The sequence below is a fragment of the Rhinopithecus roxellana genome, chromosome 5 (genome assembly GCF_007565055.1).
Source record: "Rhinopithecus roxellana isolate Shanxi Qingling chromosome 5, ASM756505v1, whole genome shotgun sequence".
Taxonomy (NCBI): Eukaryota; Metazoa; Chordata; class Mammalia; order Primates; family Cercopithecidae; genus Rhinopithecus; species Rhinopithecus roxellana.
The window spans coordinates 161,117,783-161,138,536 of NC_044553.1; the positions used below are offsets into that span (position 1 = coordinate 161,117,783).

At 56.3% G+C, this 20,754-nt stretch overlaps 3 protein-coding genes and 1 non-coding gene across 5 annotated transcripts in view; 3 read left to right on the plus strand and 1 right to left on the minus strand.

The window, feature by feature from the left end:
* Positions 1 to 6,971, plus strand: part of TECPR2 (tectonin beta-propeller repeat containing 2) — a 145,036-nt gene extending 138,065 nt beyond the window's left edge. The window contains exon 21 of the transcript XR_004057396.1: positions 6,322 to 6,971. The gene's annotated coding sequence lies outside the window, so the exon portion shown is untranslated. The remainder of the gene's footprint in view (positions 1 to 6,321) is intronic.
* LOC115897819 lies at positions 2,643 to 2,746 on the plus strand. Its single transcript, XR_004057605.1, has one exon. It is a non-coding gene; the product is annotated as a U6 spliceosomal RNA (small nuclear RNA).
* LOC115897639 (CDKN2AIP N-terminal-like protein) lies at positions 3,774 to 4,787 on the plus strand. Its single transcript, XM_030931093.1, has one exon. The coding sequence runs from the start codon at positions 3,901 to 3,903 to the stop codon at positions 4,249 to 4,251; it is 351 nt and encodes a 116-aa protein (XP_030786953.1). The 5' UTR covers positions 3,774 to 3,900; the 3' UTR covers positions 4,252 to 4,787.
* A 2,402-nt stretch (positions 6,972 to 9,373) lies between the features above and the next one.
* Positions 9,374 to 12,350, minus strand: ANKRD9 (ankyrin repeat domain 9). 2 transcript variants are annotated; one of them, XM_030931087.1, is made up of 3 exons: positions 12,078 to 12,350; positions 11,014 to 11,088; positions 9,374 to 10,472 (listed from the first exon to the last, which is right to left on the minus strand). In XM_030931087.1, the coding sequence occupies exon 3, from the start codon at positions 10,417 to 10,419 to the stop codon at positions 9,466 to 9,468; it is 954 nt and encodes a 317-aa protein (XP_030786947.1). In that variant the 5' UTR covers positions 10,420 to 10,472; positions 11,014 to 11,088; positions 12,078 to 12,350; the 3' UTR covers positions 9,374 to 9,465. The 2 variants fall into 2 exon arrangements, with proteins under 2 accessions (XP_030786947.1, XP_030786948.1); XM_030931088.1 differs by lacking the exon at positions 12,078 to 12,350 and adding an exon at positions 11,186 to 12,068.
* Between the last annotated feature and the right edge of the window lie 8,404 nt (positions 12,351 to 20,754).

The following is a 20,754-nucleotide window of genomic DNA, read 5'->3' on the forward strand; positions in this document are numbered from 1 at the left end:
ACCACACCACACCTCACCACACCACACCTCACCTCGCTGCCCACACACGACGCAGGCTACCCACCTCCTGGAGAGCACACTTCACCTGAAACAGTAAAGCCTGATGGGTGCAAATGGAACCTGGACGTGTGCATGTGTGTCCCAGGCAGGGACGGCACAGGAGGGTGCATGGGGCATGGGGAGCTGAGCCAGGGTCGCTCACTTAGAAATGTCTTTGGAATGGTATTTCACTAATGCTGCTGGCAGACATCCTAAAACCAGATGCATCCTCAGAAGATGAGTCTACTAATTATTGCCTTTTTTGTTTGTTGTATTACAAACCTGCATAAAATACCTCATTTCAAATCAAATCTTACAAATTTAGAAGAGATATGTATTTTCCGAAAATAGTGGAAGGCCTTTGTTCCTTCCCGGGTTTGTCCTGAGCCTGCACTGTCCTCGCCTGCAGCCTCGGAGGGACAGGCATCCCCACACAGACTTGACTGGCAGGGCGGTCCCGGGACCTGTGGGCTGGCTCTGAGTGGCAGCCCATGCCTGCTGCAGAGTAGGGGTTGACACTCGACAGGGTGAAATCAGTGCCTCTATGGATGGCTGCCCCTTCAGACAATGGGCAGTGCCCACCCCGCCCACTGGCATCTGCGTGGGAGGGTTAGGCCGCCCTACCACACATCCCGCCCCCTCCCAGAGGCAGCTGCAGGACAGGACACCAGGCTAGCTGCTTTTTTTAGACTGCCTCGGGCCCAGGCCCAGTCCTCGGTGTCAGGGAGCCCCCAGGCCACAGGTGGAGGGTGATAAATTATGTTCCCTGACAGGACCCAGCCAGCTACATAGGTGGAGGTTTTCCATGTCCAAATGAGGTCAAGATGCCGAAATCCCAGATCTGACTTCACACTTCCCTTTTCTAGAACCTTTTGTAAAAGTTGGTGGCAGCAGAGGCAGCCCCAGGCCGGGCTGCACCTCTCTGTGTCTGTTGTGCCTTGCCCGGCGCCTCACGGATGGCAAAGCTCTCCTCACCCACGGGACTGTAGTGCAATTAAACCCGCGTCTAGGTGATGCTTTTAAACTTGTGGCTTCGTGCTTTGTACAGTTTTCTTTCTGGTTTTAATTTTTAGTTGTGCTTTGAGTCAGTGCAATAAACTAGACTTTTTCCAAACCTGGTCAAGTGTACTGCCTGAGCTGTGAGAAGTGCCCTCAGCCAACACTCATGAGGGCAGTGCAAGGGAGAACCTGCCAACCCAGCACCACCGCAGGCAGAGTGCGTCAGCAGACCTGTCCCGGCATGGCTGGTGTTGAAATACACACCGGTTTGCCCAAGTGGCTGTTACGGGGGAATGGCCACTCCAGAGCTGGCTGCCCCCCATGGTAGCCTCTGAGGAGGATGCTGCGGGGTGAGGTCCAGGGCTGCCTCCTCATGGAGCTGTAGGCAGGCATTGGAGGGGTTCAAGCCCCTGGTTCTGCATCTCCAGCCAGCAAACGAAACCATATCGCAGAAGTGCCCGGCTGGAAACCAGCACACGCAAAAGATGACGCCCAGAACAGCAGCAAGCACATACCACGTACCCGGAAATGACCTCAGCCAGAAACCTCAGGCCATGTGAAGAGCGGCAAAGCTTCCAGAATACATAAAAGGAAACTTGAATAAAGGAAGATCTGTTCCACATTCCTGGATGGGGGACTACACACATTATGGAAAGACCTCATTCTTTCCAAAGGAATTCATAGGTGTAGCTTGATTTCACTTCCAGTCCCCACTGGGATTGTTTTGTTGGGGCAGGCAGGGAGGAATAATGTTAGTGCCCACAAATGCCCATGACTGTGGCCAATGTGCTGCTCACCAGAGCCCAGCAAGGTGAAGTCTCATTAGCCCCTTGAGAATCAGAGAGGTTAGGTAGCTTGCTCAAGCTCACCCAGCACTGAGACTGGAAGCCAGCTCTGTAGAACTGCAGACCCTGTGCTGTTTGATGCCTCCTTACTGTTCCCTGTCACTCCTGGGAAGAAGAAACGGGTGAGAACTGCTAAGTGATGACAGGTGGAGCCGCAGCAGGGGCCACTCTATCAAATGGCAGGGCCCAGACCCTCGGAGGGCCAGGCAACAGCCTAGCGAGGCCCACAGGGAGGAAGCAGAATGGAGGGGGCATCTCAGATGCGTTTAAGGAGCGGCGGAGGGCGGGGGAGGTGTCACAACTAATGTGGCCACTGCTTCATTCTCTGGGCAAAATACTATTAAATGGGTTAAAGAATCTAAAACTAGTGGGGAAACTGATTTCTGAACGGCAAAGGCTTTCTAAACTCCAAAGTGATGGGGCAAGCCACAGAGGAAAGTAAGCGCGCAGATTTGATTTCTCCAAAATGTAGAAATGCTGCTGGACACAGTGACACGCACTTGTAGTCCCAGCTACTTGGGGGCCAAGGCAGGAGGATTGCTTGAGCCCAGGAGTTTCAGACTGCAATAAATGATGATCACACCACTGTACTCCAGCCTTGGCGACAGAGCAAGACCTTATTTCTCAAAAATAAATAAGTAGAAGGAAATAAATGTAAAAATGCTGCAAATTAAAAACCTCAAAGAAGGGGAATAATTGCAACAAATGGGAATTGATGTTGAATATTTACCTTAAAAATTTACACAAACAATACTAGGAGTGCGCCCTTCGCCAGCACGTATGCAAAAATCATAATGATACAGAGGTTAGCGTGGCCCCTGCGTAAGGATGATTCGCAAATTTGTGAAGCGTTCCATAAATATATTTATTAACTAAAAACCAATAGGAGGAGCACTTCAAGTCCAGTGTAAGGGCCCTTCACAAAAGCAGAAGGAACACTGGTCCAAACCCCCAGCACCCCAGAAGGAGAGGTGAGATGGGAGCAGCCTGGGAGCCCCCCATTGGCGCCGTCCTGCTGGGAAAGCCAGTCCGTGTGTAGGCTTTGCATCTTGCCACCTCCACTTCTGTCCTCAAGAACAAGTCCTAAGTCAAGGAAAACAGTACAGCCTGTTTATAATTAGGAAGCACTTAAAACAGCCTGGCATTTGGGAACAGCCATGTTAACGGGAGCAAATTCCCCTCATGAAATAGGCTGCAGCTGTTAAGAAGCACGTGTGTGCAAGAAGCGGCCATGCAGGACCTCACCGCGCCAGCGTGCAGTTCCCGGGCCTGGTCATGAAAATGTGGTTCTGTAGGAAATCAGAGGGAGAAAGGGAGAGAAGGGGGAGGGAGACAACCCAAACATTGGAGGGTATTTGTTGTAAGCTTCAAACTTTCGGCAGGTTTGAAATGTTTCATAACTCCAGGGAGGAGAAGGAGGGGCGAAAAGAAACAAGTTCTATACTTGTGATGAGCAGCTGGTCACAGTGGTTGCCTGGAGTATATGCCTTTTGTATCCTTTGAATCTCCAGCCATGTAAATATATTATTTATTCCAAAAATAAATCACATTTACATTTTAAAAATTCAGTTCTCTAACTACTCTTTGTTATCAAGGCTGGTTGAGTCAAATATAAAATAGACACCAATGACTTCTTAAAAATCATATTTACGGCCGGGCGCAGTGGCTCCCGCCTGTAATCCCAGCACTTTGGGAGGCCGAGGCGGGCGAGGTTAGGAGATCGAGACCATTCTGGCTAAGAAGGTGAAAACCCATCTCTACTAAAAATGCAAAAAATTAGCTGGGCATGGCGGCAGGCACCTGTAGTCCCAGCTACTCGGGAGGCTGAGGCAGGAGAATGGCGTGAACCCCGGAGGCGGAGCTTGCAGTGAGCCGAGATCGCGCCACTGCACTCCAGCCTGGGCGACTGAGCGAGACTCTGTCTCAAAAAAAAAAAAATCATATTTACAAAGTACAGTGGGGGAAATGCTTATACTACAGTAAGGTTAAAAAATACTAAATTGTGGCGGAGGGCACCATGGTCGGTGGCGAGGCGGCAGCTGCAGTGGAGGAGCTGGTCTCGGGGGTGAGGCAGGCGGCCGACTTCGCGGAGCAGTTCCGCTCCTACTCAGAGAGCGAGAAGCAATGGAAGGCACGCATGGAATTCATCTTGCGCCACCTGCCCGACTACCGCGACCCGCCCGACGGCGGTGGCCGCCTGGACCAGCTGCTGTCCCTCTCCATGGTCTGGGCCAACCATCTCTTCCTAGGCTGCAGTTACAATAAAGACCTTTTAGACAAGGTGATGGAAATGGCTGATGGGATTGAAGTGGAAGACCTGCCACAATTTACTACCAGAAGTGAGTTAATGAAAAAGCATCAAAGCTAAGCCAGAAGATTTATCACATTTTCATCATCAGCTACAGGATTAGAAAGGAGGCTGGGATGAATGTGACATAGACCACAGCAGTTCTCTTAAGACTCCTGGTATTACCAACATAAAGAGGCAGGTGGAATGAGAAAGACTCTGTCTAGATTGGCTTTTTTAACATTCTCATTTTTTCCAGTAGTTATCACGGTAAAAGTATGCATGGATATTTATGTATTTATAAATCATGTACTATAAGATGAGTTCATCAACATTGTAAAAGCCCTCTTTTCTATTTTCAGTTCTCTCTTTTTTTTTTTTCTTACCAACAAGGTCTCACTCTGTCACCCAGGCGGGAGTACAAAGGTGCAGTATTGGCTCATTGCAGCCTTGAACTCCTGGGCTCATATATTCAGGGTTTTTTGTTTTTCGTTTTGTTTTTTTGAGACAGAGTTTTGCTCTGTCACCTAGGCAGGAGTGCAGTGGCGTGATGTATTTTCAGTTTTTAAATGTCAGAATTTTTGTTTAAAATGCCTTTTTGGGCTGGGCACAGTGGCTCACACCTGTAATAATCCCAGCACTTTGGGAGGCCGAGGTGAGCAGATCACCTGAGGTTAGGAGTTTGAGACCAGCCTGGCCAACACGGTGAAACCCTATCTCTACTAAAAATACAAAAAAAATTAGCTGGGCGTGGTGGCGGACATCTGTAATCCCAGCTACTCAGGAGGCTGAGGCAGAAGAATCGCTTGAACCTGAGAGGTAGATGTTGCAGTGAGCCAAGATCGCACAGTTGCACTCCATCCTTGGTGACAAAAGTGAAACACTCTCAAAAAAATAAAAATGATAAAAAAAAAATACTAAATTGTATAACTGATCTGGTTTCATATATATATAAATATGCACATAAAAAAATGTAATATATATGTGCATAGAAAAAACCTGGAAGAAACATACCCCAGAATGCTAGCAGTGCTTGTATGCGTGCAGATGACCCAGTCAGTTGGCGCCTTTACTTGTACGGTGAGTGCTTAGGGGCCCTGCCTCCGGGAACCATGTGGGGTGGTGGGGCGCTTGAGACAGTGTTTCCCTGGCAGGGCCCTGCCACACCGTGGCCTGGACCTCTCTACTCAATCCCCAGTGTCCCACAGTGAGCATGAATTTTATAAGCAGAAAGAAATTACTTTCAAGAGCCAGGCACGGTGGCTCACATCTGTAACCCCAGCCCTTTGGGAGGCTGAGGCGGGTGGATCACCAGACGTCAGGAGTTTGAGACCAGCCTGACCAACATGGTGAAAACCCATCTCTACTAAAAATACAAAAATTAGCCAGGCATAGTGGCACGGACCTGTACTCCTAGCTACTCAGGAGGCTGAGGCAAAAGAATCGCTTGAACCCAGGAGGTGGAGGTTGCAGTGAGCTGAGACCACTCCATTGCACTCCAGCCTGGATGACAGAGAGAGACTACATCTCAAAAATTAAATAAATAAATAAACTTTTAAGAATCACAAATAGAAATCTGTCTTTCCCTCCATCTTTTGTTGTTTGTCTGTTTCTTTTTTGAGACAGAGTGTTGCTCTGTCACCCAGGCTGGAGTGCAATGGCGCAATCTTAGCTCACTGCAACCTCCCCCTCCTGGGTTCAAGCAATTCTCCTGCCTCAGCCTTCTGAGTAGCTAGGAGTACAGGTGCGTGCCACTATGCCTGGCTAATTTTTGTATTTTTAGTAGAGATGGGTTTTCACCATGTTGGTCAGGCTGGTCTCAAACTCCTGACCTCGTGATCCACCCGCCTTGGCCTCCCGAAGTGCTGGAATTACAGGTGTGAGCCACTGTGCCCGGCCTTTCCCTCCATCTTGATTGCAGTGGTGATTACACACATGTAGACATTCATCAGAACTCATCAAAGTATACACTTAAGTCTGTGCATTTTATTACATGTAAGTAACACCTCAATCTGAAAAGTATTAGGGCAAAACCACACACTGCAGAGGGGCAGGGCTCCTCCAGCAGTTACTTACTTCCCTTGAAACAGAAGCTCAAACATGGAGTGGTCTTCTGTGACTAAACTTCTTTTCCCTCCTCCTAACTTCCAGGAAGATCCTTGTTCTGAATAGGATTTGAGGTAACTTAGGAAACTGCTCTCAATACGGAATTTGAAAGTTGGTGAAGAAGTCGACAGAAGGGGAAGTCACAGTAGGAAAATCAAGTTACTATCGGGATGAAGTCAGCACGCAGAGCAAGCCCAGCAAGGCCCAGGCACCAGAAGGCCTTGGTCCCTGCCCACCTTGCGCAGGCCAGCCAGACAACACGGACTGCCCTAGAAGGTCCCCTCAGGGAGATGGGGGTGGTCTCTCACTGCTGGATATTGATGAGCCCAGGAGGGCTAAGCCTTCACTATCCTCCCTAACAGACATTTGGGGTGCAGAGATGCTGATCCCTGAATAGAGTTGGGATTCAGGGTCCTTGGGAACATTGGGCACCTGGTGGGTGGGTGGGTGGGTGGAGGGGCAGGACTGGCTGCAGCCATGTTTCCCTTAGAAACAGACTGGTGGAATTAACGAACTAAATAAATGAACCAAGGTTCTTTGCCTCTGCAAAAAAGTGAGTTTTGTTCTGCGTGGAGCGACTGCCTTTGGGAAGCCACCAAGGCCACCTGCCAACAGGCAAAAGCTGTGCTGCTCTCTCCCTGGCTGCCTCCGGCCCTCCCAGTCCTGCAAGCTCATGGCCAGGACGATAAGGATGACAGGGGTAACACCATGGTCCTCGCTGCCCTTCCTGGGGCAGGAGGGCCCAGAAGGCTGATAAGCCAAACCCAGGGCCGCCCTCGGCTGCTTATCTGCCCAGCACCTTTCCTCTAGGTCCTCTCCTCCCACCAGTGTGGGGGTCGGGGAGGGGGTTGTAGGGGGAAGGGGTTGCAGGGGGAGGGGGTTGCAGGGGGAGGTTCCTGAGCCACACATCCCTGGAGACACAGTGGGAGTAGCTGTACCAGGAATCAGGCACCATTCTGCCATAAGGCTGCGTGAGAGCAACTGGCCAGCATCCTCTGACTTCCCTGTCCCCTCACCCAAATGGATGACATCAGGAGCTAATGGCCCAGGCTGCCCTCCTGCTGCAGTGGCCATAATTCTTGTGGCAGGCTCGCCCTGCACTCCGCGGGCCAGCCTGGGTGCCTCATCCTGGTCACCTGGCAAGGAGTTTCATGGGACCCACTCTCCGTGCCCACAAGCCTGTGTCCTGCCTGGCCAGGCAAGGAGTCCCGGGGGCAGGCAGCTGCCTCACCCCTGCATGACCCCCCAGCCCAGGGGACTCAACGGTGCTGTCATCAAAGGGGCAGCTGTAGGTCTAGGGGGCACATGGCGGGGACTAGCTCTGGGCCTCTGGCGTTGTGGGGCTGACGTATGGAGAACAGAGCTGTAGCTGGGGGGACATGAAGTCTGCATGTCTACAGCCCCAGCAAGGAGCCCAGGCTTTCTCGGCAGAAGCTGTTGGGGCATCAGGGCCCCATGGGCTCCCCAGGCCCAGCCCCTAAGAACCATGGCAGCTGCACCATGCCACTGTCTCCACTTCCATATCCTCCAAAGAGGTACCTCCCCCCTCCTATGGCATCTCCGATCTGAGGACCTGCCACCTCCCAGAGGCCCTGATGCCCCAAGTCTTGGGCTTGGAAAGATGTTAATATCCACTGCCCCAAGTGCCAAAGTTCAGAAGCACTGGTCAGGACACACAGCAGCAGGCAAGTGGAGCCCTCACTCCAGCCTACAGTCTGGACTCCATCACTATGCTCCCTCTCTATCCTTCCCTCTCCACAACCAGGGCTGTGTGCCCACCTAACACACCACACACTTTCCAGAAACAGAAGTTACATCCTTTTCAGGGTTGGTAGAGTGGCTGAAGACGGCCCAAAACCTCCTGAATGAAAAAACGTTGATGAGGAGACTGAGGGCCAAGGTACAGGCTTATCCAAAGTCACCCCCAGAGTGGCGGATCCAGGACTCCAGGCAAGATCTTCCTACTGTCCAGGCCTCTCCGCACCCTCTCTTGTGTGGCTCAGCAACCCTGGACTCTTCCACGCCCAGGTGTGCTCCCCACAGGCACGCTGGGGGCAGGGCAGGCAGCAGGTGCCCCCCGCCAGGATGGTGGCTCTTCCTTCGGCAGACCTTCAGCCCTCTGCTCCTGGCAGGACATTGTGGCCCTCCTGCCCACGTTGGTGCGGGTTGAATTTCACGGCCCAGCAGAATTCCCGGGCAGGGCAGCCTGGCCATCCTCCCTGGTCTCGGCTCTGAGGGCATAGACCCAGCCTCTCAGCCTGGAGTCGTGGTGAATTCATGAACAAGCCTCCATTTCTAGAACCTTCCTGAAGAAAACAGCCCTCCAGGCTGGGGCAAGAAGCCTGTCCCTACCGTGATAGCACCACCCCTCAATAACCCCAGACACCACCTAGTACCCACTGGGGGCCACCCAGGGAGCCCACCCAGCCCACTCTGGGCTTGGACAGAGAGCAGGCCTGGAGGAAGGTACATCTAACCCCACTGACCGACATGCAGCTGGAGCCAGGGCCTGGTGCCACCGCAGAGAAGCAGGAGCAGCAAGACCTGGTGCCCATTAGTAGTGGGGGAAGAGCAAAAGGGGGCGACAGGGACAAATTCAGGCCTGGGTGGGCTGCCTGTCAGCGGAGTGATATCCAAGGAGGAGCTGGTGGTCAGTGAGGGGTGGTGGATACCAGGTACAACTTGGTCATGCCTCAACACCAATCACCACGGGCCTACCAGCCCCGTGTGCCCTCCCTGGCCCGGAGTCCACAGGGTGTAAAAGGCTGATCGCACAGGACCTTCCGCGAGAATCCTACGCTGCAGAGATCGTTCTATTGGTTTCCAAGCCTTTTTACACGCTGTCCTGCTGCTTGGACATGCCAGTCCCCACCCCTGCACCTACCCAGCTCCTGCGGCACTCAGCTGTCACCCACTCTGGGACACACACCTGTCCAAGGCTCTAAATCAAGGTGGGAGGCTGCTCCTCACTCCTTTCCGGGGCTGGACCGCAAGCTGAAGGCCCGAGCCCAGCTGCACCCAGAAAACCTGCCACTTGGACCTCACCTGACCATCCAAGCCCAGCCCCCAATGCATGCGACAGATGAGGCAGAGATTGTGCTGTACAGAGATCAATATATATAAAGTGCCGGGTACAACGCTCTGAAAAATAGTTTTGTCCCAAAATCCAGCGCGTAGGATGCTCCGGGCCTAGCCCTTGCCGGTGAGGTCCAACGGTTGCAGGAATGGGGGCAACGGCAGCTCGTCCAGGGCCTCGGGGAAGCGGCCTGGAGAGATGGCGGTGACCAGCACCTGCATGGCGCGCGCGAAGAGCGAGGGCGGCGCCAGGCCCGCCAGCCACTGGAACTTGTCCTCACCCAGCAGCCGCTGCCAGCGCGGCCGGTCGCCCAGCAGCTCCTGGCGGGCCGAGCCGGCGGCGCCCACCGGGGTGTACAGCGCCAGGAGATCCAAGAGCAGCAGGCGGCGCTGGCGCGGCTCCCCTGGAGCTGAGGCCGGGGCTCCGGCGGCGGAGGGAGTGACCCCGGCGTCGCGGCCCAGCTGGCGCAGCAGCAGCTCGAGAGGCGTGAGGCCGCCGCCGTCGCGCAGGCCGGGCGAGGCGCCGTGGCCCAGCAGCAGAAAGAGACACTCGGGGCGTGCCAGCTCGCAGGCCACGTGCAGCGACGTGCCACCGCCTTCCACGCGGCTGCAGCCACGCCGGTCCAGCACACGCGCCCGCTCCTCCGCCGGGAAGTCGCGCAAGGTGCGCAGGATGCGGCGCAGAATGCCCACGCGGTTGTAGCGCACTGCCAGCGCCACGTGCGGCCCGGGAGCCGCGCAGCAGCGGAAGCCGGCGCTGGGCGGTGCTAGCGCGCGCCGCGGGAACGTGGCCAGCAGGTAATGCGCGTACGCTTGGTGGTCGTGCACGAGCGCGTAGAGCAGTGCCTCAGAAGGCGAGTAGGCGGCGGCGCGCCCGCGCTCGTCCCAGTGGAAGGCCTCACTGGCCCGCATGTCCTCCAGCAGCCACACGGGTAGCAGGTCGCGCACCGCCTGGTAGAAGGCGAAGGACGACTTGCGGCACTGCTTCTGCGCCCGCGAGCGCGCCGCGCCCGGGCCCTCGGGCCCGCCGTCCGCGCCACCCCCAGGCCGCCGCGCGTCCCACGGCATGCTGGCGGCGGGACGCTCCTGGGCCTCAAGGCATGGATCCCGCGAAGGCACACCTGCGGGGAAAGGACCAGGGGCCACGGTGAGGCGCGGGGAAACTGGGGAGGCCCAGGGACTCCCCTCTGCCCCTCACACAGCCCTCCGGTCCGGGCCCACCAGGCCCTCATACCTACCTCCAGCCTTGGCCAGGCCCTTCCAGTCACCCCACAGCTCCATCTCTCCCACGCCCAGAACCCCCGCCTTCATCCTTGATCTAGTTGTACCTGTTCTCCCTCCTTGAAACTGACTTGCTCTCTGGCACCTCTGCTGGAAATGCCCTTGCTGCCCATGCCCTTAAATCTTCCCTCCCCTCTCCAACCCAGGGACCCACTGGAAAAGCTTCTGTTCCCACCTAAGCCAGGTTCATACAACCCCAAACAAAGAAAAGGCCAGGGAGGGGATGAGAAAGCTTGGGCCCACATGTCAAGATAAGGCAAATCCACTCTCCAGCCCAAGCGCAACTCTGAACCTGACCCTGACCTCCGACCCCAGACCACTTGGAGGCCCCTGGAGCCTCTTCCTGGGCTGTTCAGAGGCATGATCTAGACTCAGACCTACCTGGTTCCTGCACCGCAATCACCTAGTTCCGGGGATGTGGGTCTATCACTGTCCCTGGCCGAGCCTCAGCGTCATCTGTAAGAAAGGGGAGGGGTGGACGACGGCTGTGCGGGCGGGGTGAGCCTGGGGCGTGGCACCAGCCCTCTATCCAAACATGTTTGCTTACACTTACAGGTTAGCACCCCTAGCTCCTGGGAGGAGACAGGAGGCTGAAAACAACTTGGAGACCGGTGTGCACCGCACCGCATAGTCTGCCATCCTCTTCAGGTCTCATACCTCTCTTGATCTCCCCAACTACTAGATGTAGCGGGTACTGCCATCCCACTTTCCAGCAGGGCACAAGCTTCTCCAAGGTCAGCAAGCCACGGCAGAGCCAGGCCTAGAACTCAGGTCTCCTGTGTCTCAGTTTGGGCTCATTCCAGAATTGGTGGGGACCCCCAACCCACAGGGAATCGAGCTTGAGCCCTGACCCTGCCTTCTGAGTCCCCAGCCCCGACCTGAGCAGAGGCGTCTGACCTCTGGCTCCGTCCCAAGCTCCCTACTGCCTTCTTTCAAGGGTAAGCCCTTGGTCACAAGGGGCCTGGGACAGAAGGCAGGCCGCGTCCACACACACTGACTGGGTCACTATCACTGGCAGTAACTGAGTTAAAGAGAGCCGCACGGTGAGGGTGGGCTGCAGCCCATGGGCAACCCCGTGACTGGAGCCCCTTCCCCAAGCCTGGGCCTCCGGGCCCCAGGTATGCCCTGTGCCGGCACGCGTGGGGCGCCGGGCGGGTTACGTAAAGTTCGGCCTCCCTACGTCACCGGGCAGAGTCACGGCCGCGGCTGGTGAATAGGGGGGTTGGGCCATCGAAGGCAGCGCCGCGCCTGGGGCCGCCCGCCACCTCTTCCTACCCGTCCCCTCCCGGCCGGCACGGCCAGAAGTCGGGCGGTGCAGGGTCTAGGGGGCGTGAGGGGCGTCCGCGCGCAGGTGGCCGGCAGAGCGAGGGCTGCACCTGCGTGCGCGTGTGCCGGGGGAGGAGGGGGCGGCGGCCGCGGGCGCGGCGAGGGGGACAGGGACTCACCATGGGGGGCGCGGGGCCACAGGCCGGGCGTCCCCGCCCCTGCCGCGGGCCGGAGCGCGCGCTGTCCCCCGCGGGCGAGCGGGCGAAGGTCCCACGACGGACGCAAGGGAGGGAGCCGCCGCCGCCGCCCGCGCCCGCCGCAGCCGCGCTCTGAGCCGCCGCGGCTGGATCGCAGGGCGGCGGTGCCGTCGCCGGCGGCTGGCGGGCGGGCGGCGGGCGGCGGGCGGCGCAGTGCGGCCCCGGCCAGGCAGGACCGCGGGACCGTCCGCCGCCACCATTGGCCCGCGCCGCCGGCCCCCGCCACCGCCCATTGGCCGCCGCGCTGCACCATTGTTACGTCACCGGCCGGCGGGCGGAGCGCACCGCTGGACCCGCGGAAAACTTCGGAGAAACTTGAGGGAGCGCGGACGGGGGGAACGGAGGGGAGGGGCGGGGCCGTGGCGAAAGGGGCGGGGCGGGGGCGGGGGAGGGCGGGGGCGGGGCGGGGAGGGCGGGGGCGGGTCTCCCGGAACTCGAGCTGCGGGCGAAGAAAGGCTACGCGCTCCAAGCGGCCCCGGCCGGGGAGGGCGCCGCTGCTCTGTGTGCAGCGTAGGTGGCCCGCCCTCCGCCGTGCGTGACTTTCCTTGTCACGTCCAGCTCCCCTTTTCGCTGACCTTCCGTGACCTTGGGAAAAAGCTCCGGGCTGTTACCCCATCTGCAACATGGGAGGGCCGGGGGTAGGAGCCGCGACCCCTAAGGGCTCCACCGCCTTCTGCCCGGCCAGGGTCGTGTCTGGCGCGCCCCCGCTCCAGCTGACCCGCGCAAGGGACGGAGGGGCGGACGGATGGGGACAGCTCTTTAGGAGCGCGCACTGCGCCCATCTCGGCCTCAACACTCTTGTTTCCACTTCGTTGCACGACCACCAGCCACAGTGGACACGATGATCCCCAGTTCATCCGCCAGCAAATCAGGGCTCAAGACAGGTGGCCTCAAAGACAGGAGCGGCCTAGGCCGGGCGCGGTGGCTCAAGCCTGTAACCCCAGCACTTTGGGAGGCCGAGACGGGCAGATCACGAGGTCAGGAGATCGAGACCATCCTGGCTAACACGGTGAAACCCCGTCTCTACTAAAAAAAAAAAAAAAAATACAAAAAAAAAAGAAAAAAAAGACAGGAGCGGCCAGGAGGGAAACCGGGGGTTTGCCCTGCGGTTCTTCCCACATTTGGGCGGGATAGATTGGATTGGGCCTCGGCCACCCCCACTATCTCCGTGGGGGGTTCCAAGGTTTGGGGTCATGACCTAGGGGGCTTAGGAGCCTGGGTCCATCTTTACTAATTTATGGCCTCACTCGCCCCAGTGGCCGGGAATTCTAGGCCCATTTTACAGGTGTGGACGCAGATCTGGAGAGGGGCAATGACTGCCCAGCCCCCCATCCATCCTCCCAGACACGACCTTCCACCTGGAGTCCCCAACACATGGCCAGGCAGCTGGGGTCTTATGGTGAAATCCCCACATTCCATGCAAGGGCTCTTTCTGGTTCCTTCCCCAGAATGCTGTCCCTGCCCTTCCAGTACTATCTCACCAGGGAAACCCTCCACTCCTCTCCATCCAGGCAAGGCCTCTGCCTCGCCCCGGTGGGAGGGGCCTGGTCCAGAGGGCACGCCCCTGCACACACACTCAGCCCTGTCCTGGCTTCTCTTTGTGCCCCAGCCAGTCAGTCTGGGTGGAAGTCTTACCTGGGCCCTCTCAACAGACCTAGGCAGGCCCCTGTCCCCAGCCCAACCAGCTCAATGCCTTCGGCACACACACCACAGAGCAGTCGTGAGAGGCCAGGTGGGCAGTACCACGAGGCGGGCAAGGCTGTGAGGCCCAGAGAGGGTCAGGCCACCGCAGCACGGGTGGGCACTCACATGCACCCTGCCCAGGCTGCCATGCATGGACCCACCGGGGGATGGCCGGACCCCACCAGCCCTGCCCTCTTCACCTCAGGATGGGGGACCTTGCAGGCCACGCTGTCTCTCCCAGGGAGTCCAGGTCATCGGCAGGAGAGGGGTACAGAGGGCACTGGGCCTAGCATCCGCACCTGCCTTTGCCTCAGCTCCACATGTCTCCTCCTGTATCTAGGCCTGTCTCCCTAGGGCTTCTCCCATCCGCCGGTTCTGTATGCCTCTGAGTACAATGGCAGGGAGAGCAAAATGAGTGGAGGTCCTGGGGTCAATAATTGACCTTTGGGAGCCCCAGGCCCTGAGGGACATCTTGGGGAGATGGTGCCCAGGTGGGCTATCTGTGGCTCAAGACTCCCCTACTCTCTTGCCTCTTAGAAGGCTGGAGTTAAGATACAGCCATCTCCATGGCTACTGGTGGAACGAGGGTGAAGGCATCAGTGGATGCCAAGCTGTGCACCGGGCCTCAGGGCAGGTCTCTCTCCACCCCTTGCTGTTTTCCCTGCCCCCATGCCCCCACCTGCCTTCCTCATTGGGGATCCTAGAGGCCTTTTTTTTTTTTTTTTTTCCAAGATAGAGTCTCACTCTGTCACCCAGACTGGAGTGCAGTGGAGCAATTTCAGCTCACTGCAATCTCCACTTCCCAGGTTCAAGCAATTCTCATGCCGTAGCCTCCCAAGTAGCTGGGATTACAGGCATGCACCATCATGCACAGCTAGTTTTTGTGTTTTTAGTAGAGACGGGGTTTTGCCATGTTGGCCAGGCTGGTCTTGAACTCCTGACCTCAGGTGATCCGCCTGCCCCAGAGACCTTTTTCTAAAAGCCAAGTCTGACCCTGTTTCTCTGCTGCCTGGAAGCTTCCTGTGGATGTGGCCATAGCCACAAAGTCCAGATGGGCAGAAAGAGGCATTTCTGGCAGAGGGCAAAGCAGAGGCAAAGGTCTGGAGTGTGACCCAAAGACTGCAGAGGCCACCTGACTGGCCAGGTCCCACGGGGCCTGGAACGCCCAGCAAGGATCCTGGATTTTCCCCAGAGACCCAAGGGGAGGGGTTGGGAAGTGGTTTCCTTAGTGAATTATTTTAGACACACATACAAAGAGCATTAAGATGCCTGGGAGCCCAGGGGCCCAGTTGAAGGAGCAACAGTGCAGACTGGAAGCCCTGCGTGCCTGCCCCTCCCCAGCCAGCCTCAGTGTGAGTCCGTGCGTCTCTCCCACTGTAAGTGCAAGTGGCAGCAGACATTGTAACACTCCCTACCACGGGCCCCACAGCACTGCCTCACCTCAGCCGCTTGCCTTTTTCTCCTCAGGTCACTTTTAGATCCAGCCCCAGGGGAACCCCCTGCTTTGGGTCGCAGCCGCCATCTCTGCTGCAGTGTCTTCTGATGAAAGCTGTCCCCTGTGGGCACGAGTGTGGACATCCTGCACCTCCTAGGGCAGCAGTGCCGAGGTTGGTGGCGCTCTCCACGTGGTTTCATGGCATTGCTGCTGCAGTAGAGGCGGCCTGGGGACATGTGACCAGCTGCGAAGGGGCAGGTTCCTCAGGGAGGGAGGATGGGCTGCAGGGAGGGTGGCTGGGACAGGGGAACAGGCAGAGCATGACTTCCAAACACCTAGGAAGCCCCAGGCGGAGGGCGGAGTAGCAGGGGTCTTGCCATCTTCAGATGGGAGTTGACCTTTGACCCCATCATGCTCCTGCTGGGACCTGACCCAGGCATACTCCTCTTCCTCTGGGAGGGCTTGTCCCACCAGGGCAGGGTCTGTGTGTGCCCAGGCAGGGAGCTACAGGCAGTGGTGGGAGGCTGGGGCTGCAAGCACAGAGGCCCCAGAAAGCCTCTGAGGACGCTGGGGAGCAGGAAGGGCCCTCAGAGGGGTGGTATGGCCAGCTTAGGTTTTCTTGGCAACTCTAGTTGAGAATGCACGGCAAGGAGACAGAGAGGCTGCAGCCACTGAAGGCAACTGTGCTGTAGCAGGCGGAGGGCACTGGGAACCCCTGGAGAGAAGTGCCACCTGCTGCAGGACCCCTGGCCCATAGGTGAGGGTGTGAGCAGATGAGGAGAGTCTAGGAGGCCTCCCATGTGTTAGGGGAAAGCTGAGCACCTGGAAGGTGGCGGAGCCAAGAGGTGTCCTTGGCCCTGGAGGTGGGGGGCATGGGTATAAAGAGGGCGCTTGGAGTGTGAGGCACCAGGGACAGGAGGTGAGAGGCCCAAGGCCCCAGCCGGGGCTTCCAGGAAAGGAGGTGGGTAAGGGCTGTGGGACCAAGAAGGCACAGGGTTCCCCGAAGACAAGGTGTCCCAAAAATAAGGGAGCAGTCGGCTGGGACGGATTCGGATATGGCAACACATAGGTCACGGTGCCCTTTACAGAATCTCATGGGTTGGGGGAGAAGCCTGTTTGGAGAGAGTTCAGGAGCAAGCGGGGAGCAGGATAGAGCCGTGAGGATGGGAGAGGAAGGGGCAGGCTTAAAGAATGAAACGGTGGCGATAACACATGTGCACATGCATGTATGTGCACTCAGACACGTGGGCAGGCCCACACATGCATCTGTGCATCATGGGCGGCGTGCTGTGTGTGCACGCGTGTGTGTGGGCAGCATGCTGCAGCCTGCATGTGTGTGTGTCCATTATGTGTGCAGTGCGCTGATGGGCAAAAACGCTGACGATGCAGGCCAGCTGATAACCTGGAGGAGGCTGGCTGGGGTGGGGCCTGCCACTCATGAGGGGCACCCTGGGCTGGCAGCATGGGCAGTTCTTCTTGGGGGGGCAGCACGTTGGGCACAGACACAGAGGAGGGCACAGGTAAAGGTGCTCGGAGACATCTGCTCTGGTGGCTTCTATTTTCAAGGCCATCTGCTGAGAATAGGAAGGGGTGGCGGGTGGGGAGGGGCTGAAGGAGAGGGCTTCATTTGCTGCCTGCACTGAGATCCTCTCTGACCTGAGCTCCTGCTGCCCGGCCAGGCCTGCGGAGCCTGCCATCTGGGCAAGTGGGATGGGACAGATGGCTGCAGCCAGGAAGGCACCACAGGTGCAGGCAGACAGCTTCCTCAGGGAGGGACTGGCACCAGACACGCTGGATCCCCCCTAATTAGCCACTCACCAGTGGTGGGACTGGGCTGAGCACTAGTCACTTATCTGTGATGTGAGTCAGGTGGATTTTGGGTATCAGAAGGAAGGTGTTTCATGTGGCAAGACTGGCAAGGCCAGGACGCAGAGTGGCTAGGACCAGGTGAGAGCCTGGGGGTGCCCCACCACTTGCCCCACCTCATGCAGGTCCTGTCCTTCCACTGCCTGGCCAGACCAGACCAAAGCTCACCTGACCTTTAAGACTGGCACCTGCACCAGGAGCCACTACCACTCCCTCCTACGGTGGCAGGCTGGGCTCTGCCCCACCGTGTCTGCAGCCCCATTAGCGTCTCTCAAGACTCAGCTTTGGGATGCCAGTACAGACCAAAGACAGGACAAAACCACTGGAGACAAGGGACATCCTGGGAGCCAAAGGGTCCAGCATGCATAGCCAAGGAGTGGCGTCTCAAGTGTGCAGGGAGCCCCTAACATAGCTGGAAGATTGGCCGGGAGGAAGACGGGCGAGGGCACCATAGGCTATCCACATGCTGGCCAACAGACATGTGGAGGCAGACATTCAGCTTCACTCGGAATCAGCACGTGTACAGGCTCCTGGCGAAAACTGAGTAGCCTGGGAACAGCCTGTGCTGGCTGGGTTAGGATTCAGGCACTTGCCCCACCAGCAGGGAAAACTCGCATGCTTGTGGGCCCAGCAGATCCTTTTGTAGGCATCTTATCCCAGGTAAATACCTGCCTGTGTACCGAGTTACATGTCCAATACGATGCTCACTGCTATGGATTTTGTTCTCTTGTCTTTTTTTTTTTTTTTTGTCTTTTTTTTTTTTTTTAAGACAAGGTCTTGCTCTGTTGCCCAGGCTGGAGTGCGGTAGTGCAATCATAGCTTACTGCAGCCTCAATCTCCTGGGCTCAAGTAATCCTCTCACCTCAGCCTCCTGGGTAGCTGGGACTATAGGCACACGCCACCACACACAAAAAATAAATATTTTTATTTTTATTTTTGTAGACATGACACCAGGTCTTGCTATGTTGCCCAGGCTGGTCTTGAACTCCTGAGCTCAAGCGATCCTCCTGCCTCAGTCTCCCAAAGTGCTAGGATAACAGGCATGAGCTACCTCGACTGCCCTAATTCTTTAATGTTTCATAAAATAATTCAGCAGCCGGGTGCAGTGACTCGCACCTGGAATCCCAGCACTTCAGGAGGCCGAGACAGGCAGGTCACCTGAGGTCAGGAGTTCGAGACCAACCTGGCCAACATGGTGAAACCCCATCTCTACTAAAAATACAAAAAAAATTAGCCAGGCATGGTGGGCGCCTGTAATCCCAGCTACTCAGGAGGCTGAAGCAGGAGAATCACTTGCACCCGGGAGGCAGAGGTTGCAGTGAGCCGAGACGGCACCACTGCACTCCAGCCTGGGTGACAGAACAAGACTCCGTCTCAAAAAAATAAAAAAAAGAATTTAGCTGAATTTTATATTTCATTTCTAACTATGTCATTATTAAAGCTTTGAAGAGAATACAAGTGCATATCCAGTACTAGGGAGGTAGAGTCACTACTGCATCTTTAATAAGGAAAAGCTGGAAGCTACCTAGGTGACCATCAGAAGGGGTATGGCTGACATGGTCATGGAGAAGCCTGCTGTGACTTTGCTGCGGGCTCCTGCTCTCCTGCTGGGCCTGCTGAGAGCACTGGGTATGAGCCTGGAGCCTAAGGACCAAGTAGTCCCTCCCAGGCTGAAATGTGAGACAGTCTACATGGCCTCGCTGTCTCTGAGTCCTTGTAGGATCACTGCATCCAGCCATGCCTGAGCACTAGGGCTTTCCATTAAATAAGTGAGTAAAATGGAGCTGGGCGCAGTGGCTCACGCCTGTAATCTCAGCACTTTGGGAGGCCAAGGCGGGTGGATCACAAGGTCAGGAGTTCAAGACCAGCCTGGCCAACGTGGTGAAACCCCGTCTCTACTAAAAATACAAAAATTAGCTGGGCTTGGTGGTGCGTGCCTGTAGTCCCAGCTACTCGGGCTTAGGCCCATTGGATATGGATCTGTCATTTGAAAAAGTCCTGACTAAGAGACCTCCCCGGGACAGTCTCTGTCATCCAGGTACAATTATAATACCATTCCTTCTCACATTCCCCAGGTCCTGATTTGGAAGGTCAGTCACATGGATGGCTACCATGTGCCTAAAGCACCTGCAGCCTCAGGTAAGAAAGAAAAGTCTGGGTTTCCTCATCTGCAAGGAGAGATGACAGTGATGTCTACCGAGTCCTTGAAGCCACACTTGGCACAAAGCTTGCACCAATAACACAGCTGCTAGGATTTGTTTTTTTGTTTTTTGTTTTTTGTTTTTTTTTTTGAGATGGAGTTTCACTCTTGTTGCCCAGGCTAGAGTGCAATGGCGCGATCTCGGCTCACCGCAACCTCTGCCTTCCGGGTTCAAGCGATTCTCCTTCCTCAGCCTTCTGAGCAGCTGGGATTACAGGCATGTGCCAACATGCCCAGCTAATTTGTATTTTTTGTAGAAACCAGCTTTCTCCATGTTGGTCAGGCTGGTCTCAAACTCCCGACCTCAGGTGATCCACCTGCCTCAGCCTCCCAAAGTGCTGGGATTATAGGCGCGAGCCACCATGCCCGGCCGCTGCTAGGATTTTAAAAAATATTTCAACTGCCGGGCGCGGTGGCTCAAGCCTGTAATCCCAGCACTTTGGGAGGCCGAGACGGGCGGATCATGAGGTCAGGAGATCAAGACCATCCTGGCTAACACGGTGAAACCCCGTCTCTACTTAAAAAATACAAAAAAAAGTAGCCAGGCGATGTGGCGGGCGCCTGTAGTCCCAGCTACTCGGGAGGCTGAGGCAGGAGAATGGCGTAAACCCGGGAGGCGGAGCTTGCAGTGAGCCGAGATCGCACCACTGCACTCCAGCCTGGGCGACAGAGCGAGACTCCGTCTCAAAAAAAAAAAAAAAAAAAATATTTCGACATAGGCCAGGCATGGTGGCTCACACCTGTAACCTCAGCTACTCAGGAGGGTGAGGCAGGAGGATCACTTGAGCTAAAGGGTTTGACACCAGCCTCGGCAATAGAGTGAGACCCTGACTCTAAAAAAAGAAAAAAAGAAAGTGGCACATGTTCAAATGGTATCTGTGTAATTAAGGTAAAACTTTTTTTGTTTTGTTTTTTTCTTTTTCAGAGAAAGGCAGATGGCAGAGTGTCTCAATTTGAATTTCAACTCTGAATTTGAACTCTGGGGCTCGAGATCCTCACACAGGGATCCTCTAGCCTCAGCCTCCTTTGGTTTTGTGACTTTGTAGTAACCCCATTGGGGTTCTGTACTTGGTGAAAGCTGATGAAAGCTGTAGTTCCTCCTCCCACTCACAATATGGGGGGACTCAGCTCAGCCACCCCTGATCGGACAGTTGACTTGTCAGCCAACCCTTCTGAGCAGACTCACTGATTAATTTATTCAACAAACAGGCTCTTGGAGCTGTTCTGCAGTCCAGAGCTAAGTAGGCAGAGGAGGCTTCCTGGAGGAGGCTACTTGAGATAAGGAATCGCCTGCATCCCCCATCATTGGTCAAGCCTCATGGCATCTGTGCAGAAATGCCCTGACCCCCTTGTCACTGCTCCATCACACCTCTCAGGCCCAGCTGCAGCTCCCTGTAGCCTGAGGGACCCTCCCC

What these genes read in the sequence shown, in the direction of transcription:
- LOC115897639 (XM_030931093.1), top strand. Translation starts at nt 3,901, where the DNA reads ATGGTCGGTGGCGAGGCGGCAGCTGCAGTGGAGGAGCTGGTCTCGGGG.
- ANKRD9 (XM_030931087.1), bottom strand. Translation starts at nt 10,419, where the DNA reads ATGCCGTGGGACGCGCGGCGGCCTGGGGGTGGCGCGGACGGCGGGCCC.